Source organism: Glandiceps talaboti, chromosome 14, assembly GCF_964340395.1.
Source record: "Glandiceps talaboti chromosome 14, keGlaTala1.1, whole genome shotgun sequence".
Lineage (NCBI taxonomy): Eukaryota > Metazoa > Hemichordata > Enteropneusta > Spengelidae > Glandiceps > Glandiceps talaboti.
Genome location: NC_135562.1, coordinates 6,723,025 through 6,737,733, shown reverse-complemented (window position 1 = coordinate 6,737,733; position 14,709 = coordinate 6,723,025). Strand labels below are relative to the sequence as shown.

The window sequence follows — 14,709 nt, the reverse complement described above, 5'->3', positions numbered from 1 at the left end:
CTTAATAGTTTTAAGATTCAGTAAAGAAAGACTCAGTACCATGTATCATTCCCAGGTACTTGTATTCATCTATCGTTTAGGTGATCCGTTGCACCTTTTAAAGAAAATATTAAAAGTAAAAGAAAGGTTTGTGGTCTCAATTTTTATGATCTATACACGTTTTTCATTGTTCTGTTCTTTTGCGTGTGAGAGAGAAAGAGAGTACTACTGTACGTACGTTTATGTATGTATGTATGTATGTATGTATGTATGTATGTATGTATGTATGTATGTATGTATGTATGTATGTATGTCTGTCTGTCTCAAACTTGAAGTTAAAAGATAGCATCATTAGTTTTATCATTAGAGGCAGACTACAACTTTTACAGTGCAACAGTCTCCTGTCACTATACTACCCCACTCAGTACAATAAACAATGCACTTTGTGTAATCACCCAACTGACACTGTATCACATGTACTGAATGGATGTACAAAATACCAAAGACTGTATCAAGACAGGCACAATAGAATCGTTAATTTGATATTTCAGTAAATTCCTGTCAAAGATGTCTCTCATCTCGTCATAGAAGACACTATTTTAACTCCACACATGTTTGGAGCAGATTTAGAATCATTCACAACTACAGCAATAAGACCTGACATAACCATTATTGATACAACTAGCCATGAAGTTTTCCTAGTTGAAGTTTCAGTTCCATTTGATGGTCACATCGACAGGTGTTATACAGAGAAATTTGATAAATATATACCACTCTCTCTTGAAATTAATAACCTAGGGTTCTTTTGTAGAATCGTTGTCATAGTGATCGGCAGTTTAGGATCAGTTCACAAACGTGTAATACCTGGTTTTAAATTGATTGGCATCCCGCATCAAACCAAGAAGTGGTTAGCACGATACCTGAGTGTTAGTGCTGCTATAGGCTCTTTCAGAACATGGCAAAGAAGATGTAAGGACATGAATGTGTAAATCTTCTGTCCAGTCGATTTTTTTGGGATAAACATTGTGATTTGTATAATGTTTATCATGAATCCTGAATAAATAACTGTTGATATGTATGTATGTATGTATGTATGTATGTATGTATGTATGTATGTATGTATGTATGTATGTAAAAAAAGTATGTATGTATGTATGTGTGTGTTTGTGTATGTGTGTGTGTATGTATGAGTGTGTGTGCGTGCGTATGTATGTATGTATGTATGTATGTATGTGTATGTGTGGGTGTATGTATGTATGTGTGTGTGTGTGTGTGGATGTATGTATGTATGTATGTATGTATGAATGTGTGTATGTATGTATGTATGTATTTATGTATGTATGTAGGTAGGTAGGTATGTACGTACGTACGCACGCACACACACACACACACACACGTACGTGTGTGTATGTATATATGTATGTATGTATGTATGTATGTATGTATGAATGTGTGTGTGTGTGTTTGTATGTATGTATGTATGTATGTATGTCAAGATGGTCACTTCATCCATCCACCCAGTCATCCATCGAGCAATCCACCCACCAGATAGACACCGTAAAGATAACACACAAACATCACTTACACCGTGCGAGCTCTGTATATAAACTGTAACTAGTACACAAGGTATAATCTGAGATATTGAAGTTCAAACAAAATCCACGGTCAGAAGGCAGTGAAAGTTGGTAGAATCTGTTTAAGTAGTATGCATGTTCTTACTGTTTATATGATTAAGTAAATACAGAGCCCACACCGTTTAAGAGATGTTTTGTGTGTTATCTCGGTGTTGTGTATCTCAACATGAAACCTTGTGATCAGGCTCACTGATCTTGATAGTTCATTTAATAGCTTTGACTCGGTTTGGGGGAAAATACTGTATAAAGATATTGTATGATACTTTCAACCTATGTGGGTAGATGTTTATACTTCATCCATATCATCAGTACTTGCGATGTTCTCTTTATTCAGTTTCTCCTGACACCGTTGAGTAAACGGTTCGAACAGGAGAACGGCAATACCAGCTAACATCGAACAGGAACCGTAGAAGTAGAATGAATTGTTATAATCACTGGTTGTGTCATATATCCATCCTGTAGAAAAATGTATGAATTCTTAGTATGGCAACATGTCTTTATCAACAATTGTTAGGGATCCTCCCATCGAGTAATAATTGGTACTGAATAATCGTACTGATGAGCAAGTGATTTTACATTTATATCACTTAGCACTATTCTCATTTCCCAACCTTTCGTTATTAAGATGTCTGTCTTTGACTGGCAGTAGCCCCAAGGGGTTTTTGAAAAATAGTTTCATAATCTTCAAGTTTGTTGTGAAATTTTAGTTTTGTAAAGGAAAATGTGCGACATCTTTTTAAAATTAATTAATTAATTTATTTAATCGTTCATTCATTGAGTTATTCATTCATTAATTGATTAATTCTCTCATTTATTCACTAATTCATTTATTCATTCGTTCAATAATTTATTCATTCATTAATTCAATGATTCCTTAATTTATTCATTCATGTATTGCTAATTAATTAATTAATTAATTAATTAATTAATTGATTTATTCATTCATTCATTTATTTATTCAATCATTCAACTGCATAGAACATGTTAACGAAAAGCTATTCTAAAAAGGTGAGTTTTAGAGGTGAGATATACGACTTACCGGCCAATGGCAGACTAACCAAGCCTCCCAAGCCGCCCAATGGCGCACTTAGAGCTACTCCTGCCATTAGCTTTCTTGGTCCTAGAGCATCTTTGACAACCTGAGTGGTCATCGTACTGAAGATCCCGACGAATATCCCAAGGAATGTGGTGTACACGAAATGTGCTGTGTATGAGTTGACAAGGGAACTCAAGATATTGGTTAATCCAACTAATATCAATGATAATCCAAAGAGTCGTCCGCTTGTAAGTGCAGGTAATCTAAAACGCAATATAGCTACAGGCACTAATCTGCCAAATATCCCAAAGGCACCAAATACAGACATCGAGAGGGCAATTTTACTGGCAGAACCAAGACTTGTGTGCTTTGCTCTTGCAACAATATATGCTGGCACTCCAAAGAAACCGAGTCCGAAACCCACGAAATAACCAAATGTGTAAAGAGCAAACGTTGGGTATCTACAGAAGAGACCGCATTCACAGACTTCACACTTCCTCCTCACAAAACTCAGACTATTGGTATACTTCTCGCGTGTCTCATTTTCGTCTGGCAAAATTTCATTGACGCTCTCGTTAAGTGTCATCCTTACATCTGTTTCTATACTTTGGATCTTCGGAATTTTGAAGAGCGCTCCACACACACACAGGTTGGCATTTATTGCAGCAAATACGATAAAGGCTCCTCTCCATCCATACATATCAATTAGTAGTTGCCATAAGGGGGTGAAGATAAAAACCCCGGTTCCTGAACCACACACTACCAGGGCATTCGCAAGAGCAAATTGCTTTTTCATGCAGACACCAATTATTCCAAAATGTGGACTCATTATAAGACCATAGCCACTTCCTGTGAATTAATTATGACCATAGAGTACAAATTTGTTTACATTAAATACAAACATACACACATGTATGCCTGAATGCACGCGCGGACACATACACATCCATGTATGCACACACACACACACACACACACACACACACACACACACACATCCATCCATCCATCCACCCATACATACATACATACATACATACATATACATACATACATACATACATACATACATACATACATACATACATACATACATACATGGATGCATTGTGTACATCTGTTTATTGTGATACATTTGCCAAATATCGCATGTTCCCAGATCCCAAGCAGGTCGGATGATGATACCGATCCGTAAACTCCGCAAACTATAACTTAAAGGAGTTTAAACTAAAATACCTACCAATTAGTACACCAAAACTGAAGTAGATAAACTCAAGACTTGGTGCAAAAGCAGTCAGTAGAAATCCAATAGAAGACACTAGACCTCCAAGTATTACTGTGCATCTATATCCTATTTTCTTCACAGATATATTTGCAATAGGACCTACAAAACATGATTGAAGACAATTAAACATCTACTTTTGGTAAATATTAATATTGAATGTTGTGTGCTGTCAATAAATGTAGTTTTTTTAACGTGGGGGGGGGAGTTTGGAGATTGATAGCATTATTGAGTCATACTCTTAGAATGGCATGTGTCATATGATAATTCCTGTTTTCTAATACTTTAATTAACTACACTATATCCTTTAGTCAAGCCTAGAAATTGTGTGGTTGCGATTATACTCTTTAAGGATCACACAGTCATAGCCCCTACAAGGGATTTGTAAGGACACATACGTACATATTTCGCTGCCCTTGCTATATTCAGAGTATACCATTACGCACCCGTAAACAATACGATCTATGACGTAAATGTACTGTGGACTACTGTACGGGTTACAAGTCAAGGAAAGGTTAGAGTGCACACTTTGGTTTATGAATAGTATGATTTCTTTGTAATATAACTACGTATACCAAACCAGTTGATTTGTGTTCACAGTGAGATTAAATGTAGATATAATGACATATCGTGTCGCCTACTTGAAAATTATTTATTCAGGCTGGTTTGGTAAAGTTTGTGGTTTGTAAGGACCTTGAATATATGTCATGCCAAGTGGAGTTAATTTCTATTGACCTAATTCCTGTACTCATAGAGAGAATCTGCTTGACATATTAATTCCTTTACTCTTGTTGACACGACAAAGACTTACCTAACCCCAGGGCGAAGCACAGAAACACTGACACAATCCACGATGTACGTGCAGATCCAGAATCAAAGTATGTCTGCAGCGCTACAAATACAGGTCCTATAGCTTGATTCAATCCAAACAGGAACATATTGCAGACATGACATGCAAATACGACAATCCAACCATTCACACCACCGCCACTTGTATTAGCCATACCGTATACTACCTTCACCGACGTTCACCATTAAATGTTCCGGACGGTCGCGTATGTTAGGACGCCCCCATACGCTAACAAGCTGTCATTATCTAATTCCATATTGATAAACCAGAGTTTCTGTCATACAGTCTGTTCATTCAACATAGCTACCTCTGACTAGAAGACTGATTTTAACGTAGAAGAAAGGTGTTTCGGCTTTTCTCCAGAAACTATATCCACGTGGTCCATACTGTATTTTAGAAATGCTAGGTCGGCATACAGCACATGAGCATCATAAAATCAACAAATTTGAAAATTATAGAAGTCTGATGCAACATGGACGAACACAGAATATTTAAAAATGTAGTCTTAAGAAAGACATGGAGCATACAATGTAATAAAAGTCCTACATTTGTGGATAGTTTGATAATTCTTATTTTCACCAATTGCTTGCCACTACGCTACCTACAGATAATATTTACCTCCAATTAACAGATACAATGTCTTTTTTAAATAAGTAATTGACACATTTTCAGTGAATATATCTTTGATTATTTCATGACAAAATATCCCAGTTGCAGCTAGTGCAGGTTTAACAGTATGCACCACTCTAGTGTCACGTGATAACAAAGAACGAAATGTCATACTGGATTATTCATTTATTCACTTCGGCTTGAAGCTGATGATAACAATTCTGAATCATATGTCATTAATTCCAAAACGACTGTGGTTACACACACACACATACATTCACATGCACGGAAGCACACGCACAGACAACACAAATCTTGCCAAAAAAATCATACGCAAATTACCTATAGATTTGAATTTTTAGTTCACTTTTAAAAAAATTCCAATGTGTGGGCTCCGTGTATAAACAGTAACAACTACCCAAGGTACAACAATGTTCGACCAACTGTATCTCTTAGCCTGTTTCAAGCTGTGCTAAAGCTACCTTCTAGCAGCAAGTTTCTCTATTGATCACAGTGTAATAATTCACTCCCTAATGTAATTAGCTACTTTACATTTCACCCGTGGAGTTCAGGATAGCAACACGGTTGGATGTCTAATTTGGTATAATAAACAATGTTGCAACATTGTATTGTGTTCTAGTTGCTAATTTAACATCAAATGTTGGAGTTGTTTGTTTACCATCTGAGTGAAGTGAGAGAGTGTATGTGTGTCATATTATCTGTGCAGTGACTATCTAGCCTTGGTCTCATCAACAATTTGTTTCAATTAAACATCAGGGAGTGAAAGATTAATTACACTATGATCAATAGAGAAACTTGCTGCTAGTAGGTTAGTCCTGAATCCAGCACAGCGTGAGACAGACTAAGGGATACAGTTGGTAGAACATCGTTGTGTAATCTGATAAAGTTCAAACAAAATCCACGTTCAGAAGGCAGTGAAAGGTGGCAGAATCTGTTAAAGTAGTATGCATGCTGTCACTGTTTTTAACATTAACTAAATACAAAGCCCACAGTTGTAAGTGATGTTTATGTGTTATCTTTATGGTGTCTATCTCAACGTCAAACCTTGTGATCAGGTTCACTGATCTTCATAGTTCATTTAATAGCTTTGACTCGGTTTGGGGAAAAGTACTGTATAAAGATATTGTATAAGATCGCCTTGGTTGATCAAGATACTTTCAACCTATGTGGGTAGATGTTTATACTTCATCCATATCATCTGTACTTGCGATGCTCTCTTCATTCAGTTTCTCGTGACGTCGTTGAGTAAACGGTTCGAACAGGAGAACGGCAATACCAGCTAACATCGAACAGGAACCGTAGAAGTAGAATGAATTGTTATAATCACTGGTTGTGTCATATATCCATCCTGTAGAAAAATGTATGAATTCTTAGTATGGCAACATGTCTTTATCAAGAATTGTTAGGGATCCTCCCATCGAGTAATAATTGGTACTGAATAATCGTACTGATGGGCAAGTGATTTTACATTTATATCACTTAGCACTATTCTCATTTCCCAACCTTTCGTTATTAAGATGTCTGTCTTTGACTGGCAGTAGCCCCAAGGGGTTTTTGAAAAATAGTTTCATAATCTTCAAGTTTTTTGAGTTTGTTGTGAAATTTTAGTTTTGTAAAGGAAAATGTGCGACATCTTTTTAAAATTAATTAATTAATTCATTCATTCATTTAATCATTCATTCATTGAGTTATTCATTCATTAATTTATTAATTCTCTCATTTATTCATTAATTTACTGATTCATTCATTTAATAATTTATTCATTCATTAATTCAATGATTCCTTAATTTATTCATTCATTTATTCAATCATTCAACTGCATAGAACATGTTAACGAAAAGCTATTCTAAAAAGGTGAGTTTTAGAGATGAGATATACGACTTACCGGCCAATGGCAGACTAACCAAGCCTCCCAAGCCGCCCAATGGCGCACTTAGAGCTACTCCTGCCATTAGCTTTCTTGGTCCTAGAGCATCTTTGACAACCTGAGTGGTCATCGTACTGAAGATCCCGACGAATATCCCAAGGAATGTGGTGTACACGAAATGTGCTGTGTATGAGTTGACAAGGGAACTCAAGATATTGGTTAATCCAACTAATATCAATGATAATCCAAAGAGTCGTCCGCTTGTAAGTGCAGGTAATCTAAAACGCAATATAGCTACAGGCACTAATCTGCCAAATATCCCAAAGGCACCAAATACAGACATCGAGAGGGCAATTTTACTGGCAGAACCAAGACTTGTGTGCTTTGCTCTTGCAACAATATATGCTGGCACTCCAAAGAAACCGAGTCCGAAACCCAGGAAATAACCAAACGTGTAAAGAGCAAACGTTGGGTATCTACAGAAGAGACCGCATTCACAGACTTCACACTTCCTCCTCACAAAACTCAGACTATTGGTATACTTCTCGCGTGTCTCATTTTCGTCTGGCAAAATGTCATTGACGCTCTCGTTAAGTGTCATCCTTACATCTGTTTCTATACTTTGGATCTTCGGAATTTTGAAGAGCGCTCCACACACACACAGGTTGGCATTTATTGCAGCAAATACGATAAAGGCTCCTCTCCATCCATACATATCAATTAGTAGTTGCCATAAGGGGGTGAAGATAAAAACTCCGGTTCCTGAACCACACACTACCAGGGCATTCGCAAGAGCAAATTGTTTTTTCACACAGACACCAATTATTCCAAAATGTGGACTTATTATAAGACCATAGCCACTTCCTGTAAATTAATTATGACCAAATTAGTACAAATTTGTTTACAGTAAATACAAACATACACCCATGCATGCCAGAATGCACGCATGCACGCACCCCTACATACATATATACATATATACACACATGCACACATGCGCACATACATACATACATACATACATACATACATACATACATACATACATACATACATACATACATACATACATACACGCACGCACGCACGCGCACACACATACATACATACATACATACATACATACATACGTACGTATGTACGTACGTACGTATGTTCATACACGCACGCACACACGCACGCACGCACACACACACACATACATACATACATACATACATACATACATACACACACACACACATACATACATACATACATACATACATACATACATACATACATACATGCATACATACATACATACATACATACACGCACGCACGCACGCGCACACACATACATGCATACATACATACATACATACATACGTACGTATGTACGTACGTACGTATGTTCATACACGCACGCACACACGCACGCACACACACACACACATACATACATACATACATACATACATACACACACACATACATACATACATACATACATACATACATACATACATACATACATACATACATGCATGCATGCATACATACATACATACATACATACATACATACATACATACATACATACATGACCCCAGATCCCAAGCGTGTTGGATTATGAGTTTAAACTAAAATACATACCAATTAGAACACCAAAACTGAAGTAGATAAACTCAAGACTTGGTGCAAAAGCAGTCAGTAGAAATCCAATAGAAGACACTAGACCTCCAAGTATTACTGTGCATCTATATCCTATTTTCTTCACAGACATATTTGCAATAGGACCTACAGAACATGATTGAAGACAATAAAACGTCTACTTTTGGTAACTATTAATCTTGAATGCTGTGTGCTGTCTATGAATGTAGTTTTCATCGTTGGGAGGCAGTTTTGGAGATTGATAGCATTATTGAGTCATGCTCGTATGGCATGTTTGATTTGATAATTCCTTTGTTTTCTAATACTTTAACTACATACCATTTCGTTACGCCGAAACAAACGTGTGGTTCCGATTGCGGTCAATTTTAAAATAGGTGGTGTAGGTAGATATTTTATTTTATTTTATTTTATATATTTTTTTTCATGTGTGAGTTTCTAGTTCAGGTTTTCCATCGTTTTCCAAATGGTCTCTGTTTTGTTTATTTCTTCCTATATTATGTACAGCCATTACTGATTGGAAGAATAGTGTTATATTGTCTTTTTAAGTTGATGTCAGTTTCCGTACCCCCTATTTCTTGCGAGACTTCACGATTTCCGCGATTTTATTATTAATTTTCTCGAATACGTAAAAAAACGTTAACGGCCGACGTGAAAAATTAGGCGGGATAACCCGAACCAAACAACTTTTTAATTTGGCCTAAACACCAAGGGTTTTGTGAACACACATACGTAGTATATCGTGTTTCGCTACCCTTGCTGTATATATACAGAGTATACCATTACTCACACGTAAACAAACTATCTGTAACGTAAATGTGTGGTGGAGTACAGGTTACAAGTCAACGAAAGGTTAAAGTTTGTGGTTTTTATTACCATGAATATTAGCTTTGGATATATACGCTGAGGGGTTCTGACTCGTCGTCTCCCCTCCGCTATGTTTTCTTCTCTATTTCAAATAGCCAGACTGCAAACATATTTCATTCGCACAGATTCGCACGGATTTTGGGATATAAAAACCACCCATAAAACCCACCCATATCCTTGCTGATGACTATATGAAATATACTAGTATACAGAAAGCAACTTTAGATCATTAAATGCAACCTACGTTTTGTGCATTGTCATTTCTTGTCTAAAGTTCGCTTGGTTCAACTTCCCATGGCTACAATAACCAAGACGTAGGTTGTATTTAATGATCTAAAGTTGTTTTCGTCATTAGCAAGGGTATGGGGGTTTTAGATTTCAAAAATCCGTGCCAATGAAATCTCGCTATTTGAAATAGGGAAGAACCATAGCGGAGGGGAGACGTTGAGTCGGAACCCGGCAGCGTATATATCCAGCGCTACTTGCATAGATGTTATGCCGAGTGGAGTTCTTTTCCAGTAGTCATACGGAGTACGTGCCGTGTTTGACATATCAATTCCTTTACTCTATTGTTGTCGCGACAAAGACTTACCAAACCCCAAGGCGAAGCACAGAAACACTGACACAATCCACGATGTACGTGCAGATCCAGAATCAAAGTATGTCTGCATCGCTACAAATACAGGTCCTATAGCTTGATTCAATCCAAACAGGAACATATTGCAGACATGACATGCAAATACGACAATCCAACCATTCACACCACCGTCACTTGTATTAGCCATACCGTATACTACCTTCACCGACGTTCACCATTAAATGTTCTGGACGGTCGCGTATGTTAGGACGCCCTCATACGCTAACAAGCTGTCATTATCTAATTTCATATTGATAAACCAGAGTTTCTGTCATACAGTCTGTTCATTCAACATAGCATAGCAACAGTAAAATGACGGCGTATATTACATAGGTAATAACACGAATGGATCGGGTCGCATAATGCTATCTTTACAAAATACTAGTATACTGGATTGCTAAAGGGTGTACTCATGATTTCTAGGGCCATAGCAGCTCTGTCATTTTTGTCTTGAACACATCCATAGAATAGCATTTCTTGAAACATCCCACCAAATGTCAGTCCCATCCACCAAGAAGCTTTTGATCCTCCTGGTCTTGTTTGTTCTTCGAAAAAATAAATGTGTGTTATGGAGACAGGTTGAATCGTTAAAAGAGCAAGTGTGCGAACTCGCTTCTATTTTAACTGTGTCAACCATTTTTCGTGGTTGACTGGCACTCCCTGCAGACCAGCAACTTTTAACCTCTTTAATTACTCGGTTTAGCGAATTGCAGTTACTTTAAATTTCAAAGTTGTAATGGCAGTGTTTTCAGCTCGACATATTAATAAAATAATACTGGTTTTTATATAGCGCTTTCCCACTCTCTGCTCAAAGCACAATTTATTACCCCTGCCATGGATCCATAGCGGCACAACGGCCCTTTATACTTCCCCTACTCCCTGGGGAGCATAAAATCCATTGCAGCCTCCATGTCTTCTATCCTAATAGGTCCCCAGTTATACAGCTGGGTGGACCAAGGCACAGTCGTGGTTCAAATCTTGGCCAAGGACTTTAGCCACTCAGAAACAAATGGCAGCGATGTACTTCAGATACTGAGTGTATAGAAAAATCATGGGGGGGGGGGGGGGGGTCGTTTTCATAACGTATTGACTCGAGATATACGATTTGTCCAAATTCATCTAATTTTCATATCATCGACGAGGATTAACTGTTACATTGAATTTTCTAAAATCAGTTTCCTATCGTAAGAAACTGGTTCTAGCTTAATGGATGCTTTAATATCTTGTCGTGTTTTTTTCCCCGAAAAGCATATGGGACAGAAATATAAGGTTGACTATGTTCTACAAAACTTTCAGAACAGCCGTAGGGTATCTATGAAGCAATTTGTTTATTCATTTTACAAAATGATACATACGAACCATATCTTCAAAATAAAGTATTTAGATTTATACACATATGCAGGGAAGGAGTTATGTCGTGCCATAGAGCCCATTCTGAGCCCATACTTAGAATGTTGAAATGAGTGTACATTTTCATCATGGGAAATTGTTCAGAATCAGAGGGTTAGCAGCAGAAATATAACATTACGCCATGGATATATATATATTGTTGTAAGTCCACAAGCTATGTTGTAGAATTAAATTATTTTTGATTGTTTGGATCATTGTTACAATCTCCTGTCACCATGTAATTGTTTCTATCAGCCTCAGCGAGTTCATTATATTCGTCATCATCATTATTGGTTTCAACTTCTTCGTTCAGTTTCCTGTCGCATCTTCGAGTAAATGGCTCCAATACAAGAATCGTTAGGCCGGTAAAGGACATGCAGGCACCATAAAAGTAAAAGGCGTTGTTATAGTCCTGTGTACTGTCGTATATAAAACCTGAAAATAGGATAAAAATATAATATTTTGCTATATCACTTTGACAGATGTTAAAGGGCATACAGTCCGTTGCAAGTTAGTGTTCACTGGCTCTGTTTGAGAGAACCACGACAAAATGAATTAAAGAAGCAGCAAATCCAGTGAATGCAGTTTCTTGCGACATATTGTCTGAATGAAATAACCCAACTACGATATCGTACCCACAACTCTCTCTGGTATGCTTGGAGGGTCCTTATTTTATAACTTCCTCAATAACCAATATATCTCAATAACAATTACATTAATATGTAGCAAAACTTATGTGCAAAAGTAAAAAAGAAAATGCTAAATGTTACATAAACATACACCAAAAACTAAATTAAACATGTGCTGTGAATAAAAGACTTTTCGATGTCAAAGTATCACTAACTTGGGTAGTCAGTTTGTGTGTGTGTGTGTGTGTGTGTGTGTGTGTGTGCGTGCGTGCGCGCGCGCGTGTGTGTGTGTTTGTGGGAAATATATTGTACATTGTGATATAAGTGCGATATGTAGACATCGACAAAATGTAGCAAGAATTCATTGCGAAGAACAAATAGTGTCACTTTTTCGGATCACCATAAACATGAGTTAGACCCGTGCTGAAAAAGGCTACTCTCATGAATTTGTAATTACTGTGTTTGAATATGTATATGAGATGAAGAATTCATCCAACTAATTTAATTATCCTCTATGGATCGGATATGCAACACGCGTTTGAGAGACACACGATACCACGTTCAAGATGTGTTAGGGATAACTATTTCTGAAAGTGTCGTGGTTCATCAAAGTTCGGCGTTTTTCACCTACGGAATCTAAAAATTTAATGCAATTTGTATTAAAGTTAGGTGATACCTGAGGGACAGGTAATAAGACATACATTTGATGTAATTTGTATTAAAGTTAGGCGATACCTGAAGGACAGGTAATAAAACATATATGTTACTCACCTGCAAGTGGTGGGCCTAATAGTCCCCCTACACTACCAGATACTGCACACAAAGAAACACCAGCAACCATTTTAATGGGTCCTAGAACATCCTTAATTACTTGTGAAAACAATGTGAATAAGGCGCCACAGACTAATGAAAGGAAGGCGATGTATACACAATATGTTGAGTATGAATCAGCGAGAGGACTAAGAAGATTCATAATTCCAGCGAGTAGGAATGTCAATCCATACAATCTTACACTTGAGAAGTTAAAATACAAAATAGGCACTGGGAGGAGTCTGCCTACTATCCCACAGACGCCAAATATGGACATTGCAAACGCAATCTCACGTTTTGTGCAAAGGCTTGTGGAAATGGCACGTGCAACAATATGTGCTGGCACTCCGACATATCCTACGCCAATTCCAAGGAAGTAAGCAAATGAAAGTAATGTAAATGTTGGGTATTGGGAAAACAGACTACAATCACAGTAATCACACATTTTTCTCACAACTGTTTGTCTCTCAGAAGAACTTTGATGTCTCGTGGTATTATTTGGTGACACTTTATCAATACTGTCATATTCACCCTTTCTGGTCTTCTTCTTTCCAGATTGCATCAGTGGTGTTTTGAACAAAGCTCCGCAAACACACATGTTTGCATTCATCCCTGCAAATATAATAAAAGAACCTCTCCATCCATACAGCTCTATCAGCATTTGCCACAAAGGTGTTAAAAGGAAAGCTCCAGATCCAGAACCACAAACTGCCAGAGCATTAGCGAGGACGTATCTCTTCTTAATGTAAAGAGGGATTATTCCAAGATGAGGGGCTAAAATAAGACCGTAACCGCAACCTATGTACAGAACAATGAGAATCATAGTAAACTGACAGCAATACATAAATACGAAATTAATATACAAATTATTCAAATTCAGAAAAGCATGGCTGAAATGATGAACTATAATCGGTCCTAGCTGATCAGCAATATCCTGATATAAATGTCTTAAATTACCAGAAAAAAGATGTAACTGAATATCAAGAAAAGAAAATAAAATATGTATGTATGTATGTATGTATGTATGTATGTATGTATGTATGTATGTATGTATGTATGTATGTATGTGTGCGTGTGCATGCGTGCGTAGGTGCGCGCGCGCGTGTGTGTGTGTGTGCGCGCGCGCGCGTTCAAAAGTTGGTGAAATATACAAGTTGTTACATTTTAAATAAGATACCTACCACCTAATACACCGAAACTGAAGTAAATGAACTCAAGATTTGGTGCAAAAGCAGTCAATAAAAATCCAATAGAAGAAATTATAGCTCCGAGTATTACTGTGCCACGATATCCTATTTTCTTCACCAATATACTTGAAATGGGACCTGTGTATTAAATCCAAGGATAGAATAATCAATTAATGTGTTTAAACCGACTACGAAGTATACACGTACATATAGTGTATTGTCAAAATACTTACTTGTTCATACTTGTATAGGCTACTCGC

The 14,709-nt window shown here is 37.1% G+C and overlaps 4 protein-coding genes across 4 annotated transcripts; 1 reads left to right on the top strand and 3 right to left on the bottom strand.

The window, feature by feature from the left end:
- The first annotated feature begins 590 nt into the window (after positions 1 to 590).
- LOC144445903 (uncharacterized) lies at positions 591 to 968 on the top strand. Its single transcript, XM_078135545.1, has one exon. It carries the CDS (start codon positions 591 to 593, stop codon positions 966 to 968), a length of 378 nt encoding a protein of 125 aa, XP_077991671.1.
- A 931-nt stretch (positions 969 to 1,899) lies between these two features.
- Positions 1,900 to 4,935, bottom strand: LOC144445901 (monocarboxylate transporter 12-like). The gene is made up of 4 exons (XM_078135543.1): positions 4,743 to 4,935; positions 3,890 to 4,033; positions 2,653 to 3,498; positions 1,900 to 2,069 (listed from the first exon to the last, which is right to left on the bottom strand). Exons 1-4 carry the CDS (start codon positions 4,933 to 4,935, stop codon positions 1,900 to 1,902), a joined length of 1,353 nt encoding a protein of 450 aa, XP_077991669.1.
- Positions 4,936 to 6,589: 1,654 nt separating this feature from the next.
- LOC144445900 (monocarboxylate transporter 12-like) lies at positions 6,590 to 10,582 on the bottom strand. The gene is made up of 4 exons (XM_078135542.1): positions 10,390 to 10,582; positions 8,912 to 9,059; positions 7,297 to 8,138; positions 6,590 to 6,759 (listed from the first exon to the last, which is right to left on the bottom strand). The coding sequence occupies exons 1-4, from the start codon at positions 10,580 to 10,582 to the stop codon at positions 6,590 to 6,592; spliced, it is 1,353 nt and encodes a 450-aa protein (XP_077991668.1).
- A 1,345-nt stretch (positions 10,583 to 11,927) lies between these two features.
- Positions 11,928 to 13,340, bottom strand: LOC144445485 (monocarboxylate transporter 9-like). Its single transcript, XM_078135049.1, has 2 exons — positions 13,224 to 13,340; positions 11,928 to 12,258 (listed from the first exon to the last, which is right to left on the bottom strand). The coding sequence occupies exons 1-2, from the start codon at positions 13,291 to 13,293 to the stop codon at positions 12,017 to 12,019; spliced, it is 312 nt and encodes a 103-aa protein (XP_077991175.1). The 5' UTR covers positions 13,294 to 13,340; the 3' UTR covers positions 11,928 to 12,016.
- Positions 13,341 to 14,709: the final 1,369 nt, after the last annotated feature.

What these genes read in the sequence shown, in the direction of transcription:
- LOC144445901 (XM_078135543.1), bottom strand. Translation starts at nt 4,935, where the DNA reads ATGGCTAATACAAGTGGCGGTGGTGTGAATGGTTGGATTGTCGTATTT. An exon ending in GTGCTTCGCCCTGGGGTTAG is followed by an intron (nt 4,034 to 4,742) that starts GTAAGTCTTTGT and finishes CATGTTTTGTAG; the next exon opens with GTCCTATTGCAAATATATCT. An exon ending in GGTTAGTCTGCCATTGGCCG is followed by an intron (nt 2,070 to 2,652) that starts GTAAGTCGTATA and finishes ATTTTTCTACAG; the next exon opens with GATGGATATATGACACAACC.
- LOC144445903 (XM_078135545.1), top strand. Translation starts at nt 591, where the DNA reads ATGTTTGGAGCAGATTTAGAATCATTCACAACTACAGCAATAAGACCT.
- LOC144445900 (XM_078135542.1), bottom strand. Translation starts at nt 10,582, where the DNA reads ATGGCTAATACAAGTGACGGTGGTGTGAATGGTTGGATTGTCGTATTT. An exon ending in TTTGGTGTTCTAATTGGTAT is followed by an intron (nt 8,139 to 8,911) that starts GTATTTTAGTTT and finishes ATTTACAGGAAG; the next exon opens with TGGCTATGGTCTTATAATAA. An exon ending in GGTTAGTCTGCCATTGGCCG is followed by an intron (nt 6,760 to 7,296) that starts GTAAGTCGTATA and finishes ATTTTTCTACAG; the next exon opens with GATGGATATATGACACAACC.
- LOC144445485 (XM_078135049.1), bottom strand. Translation starts at nt 13,293, where the DNA reads ATGGTTGCTGGTGTTTCTTTGTGTGCAGTATCTGGTAGTGTAGGGGGA. An exon ending in ATTAGGCCCACCACTTGCAG is followed by an intron (nt 12,259 to 13,223) that starts GTGAGTAACATA and finishes TCCTATTTTCAG; the next exon opens with GTTTTATATACGACAGTACA.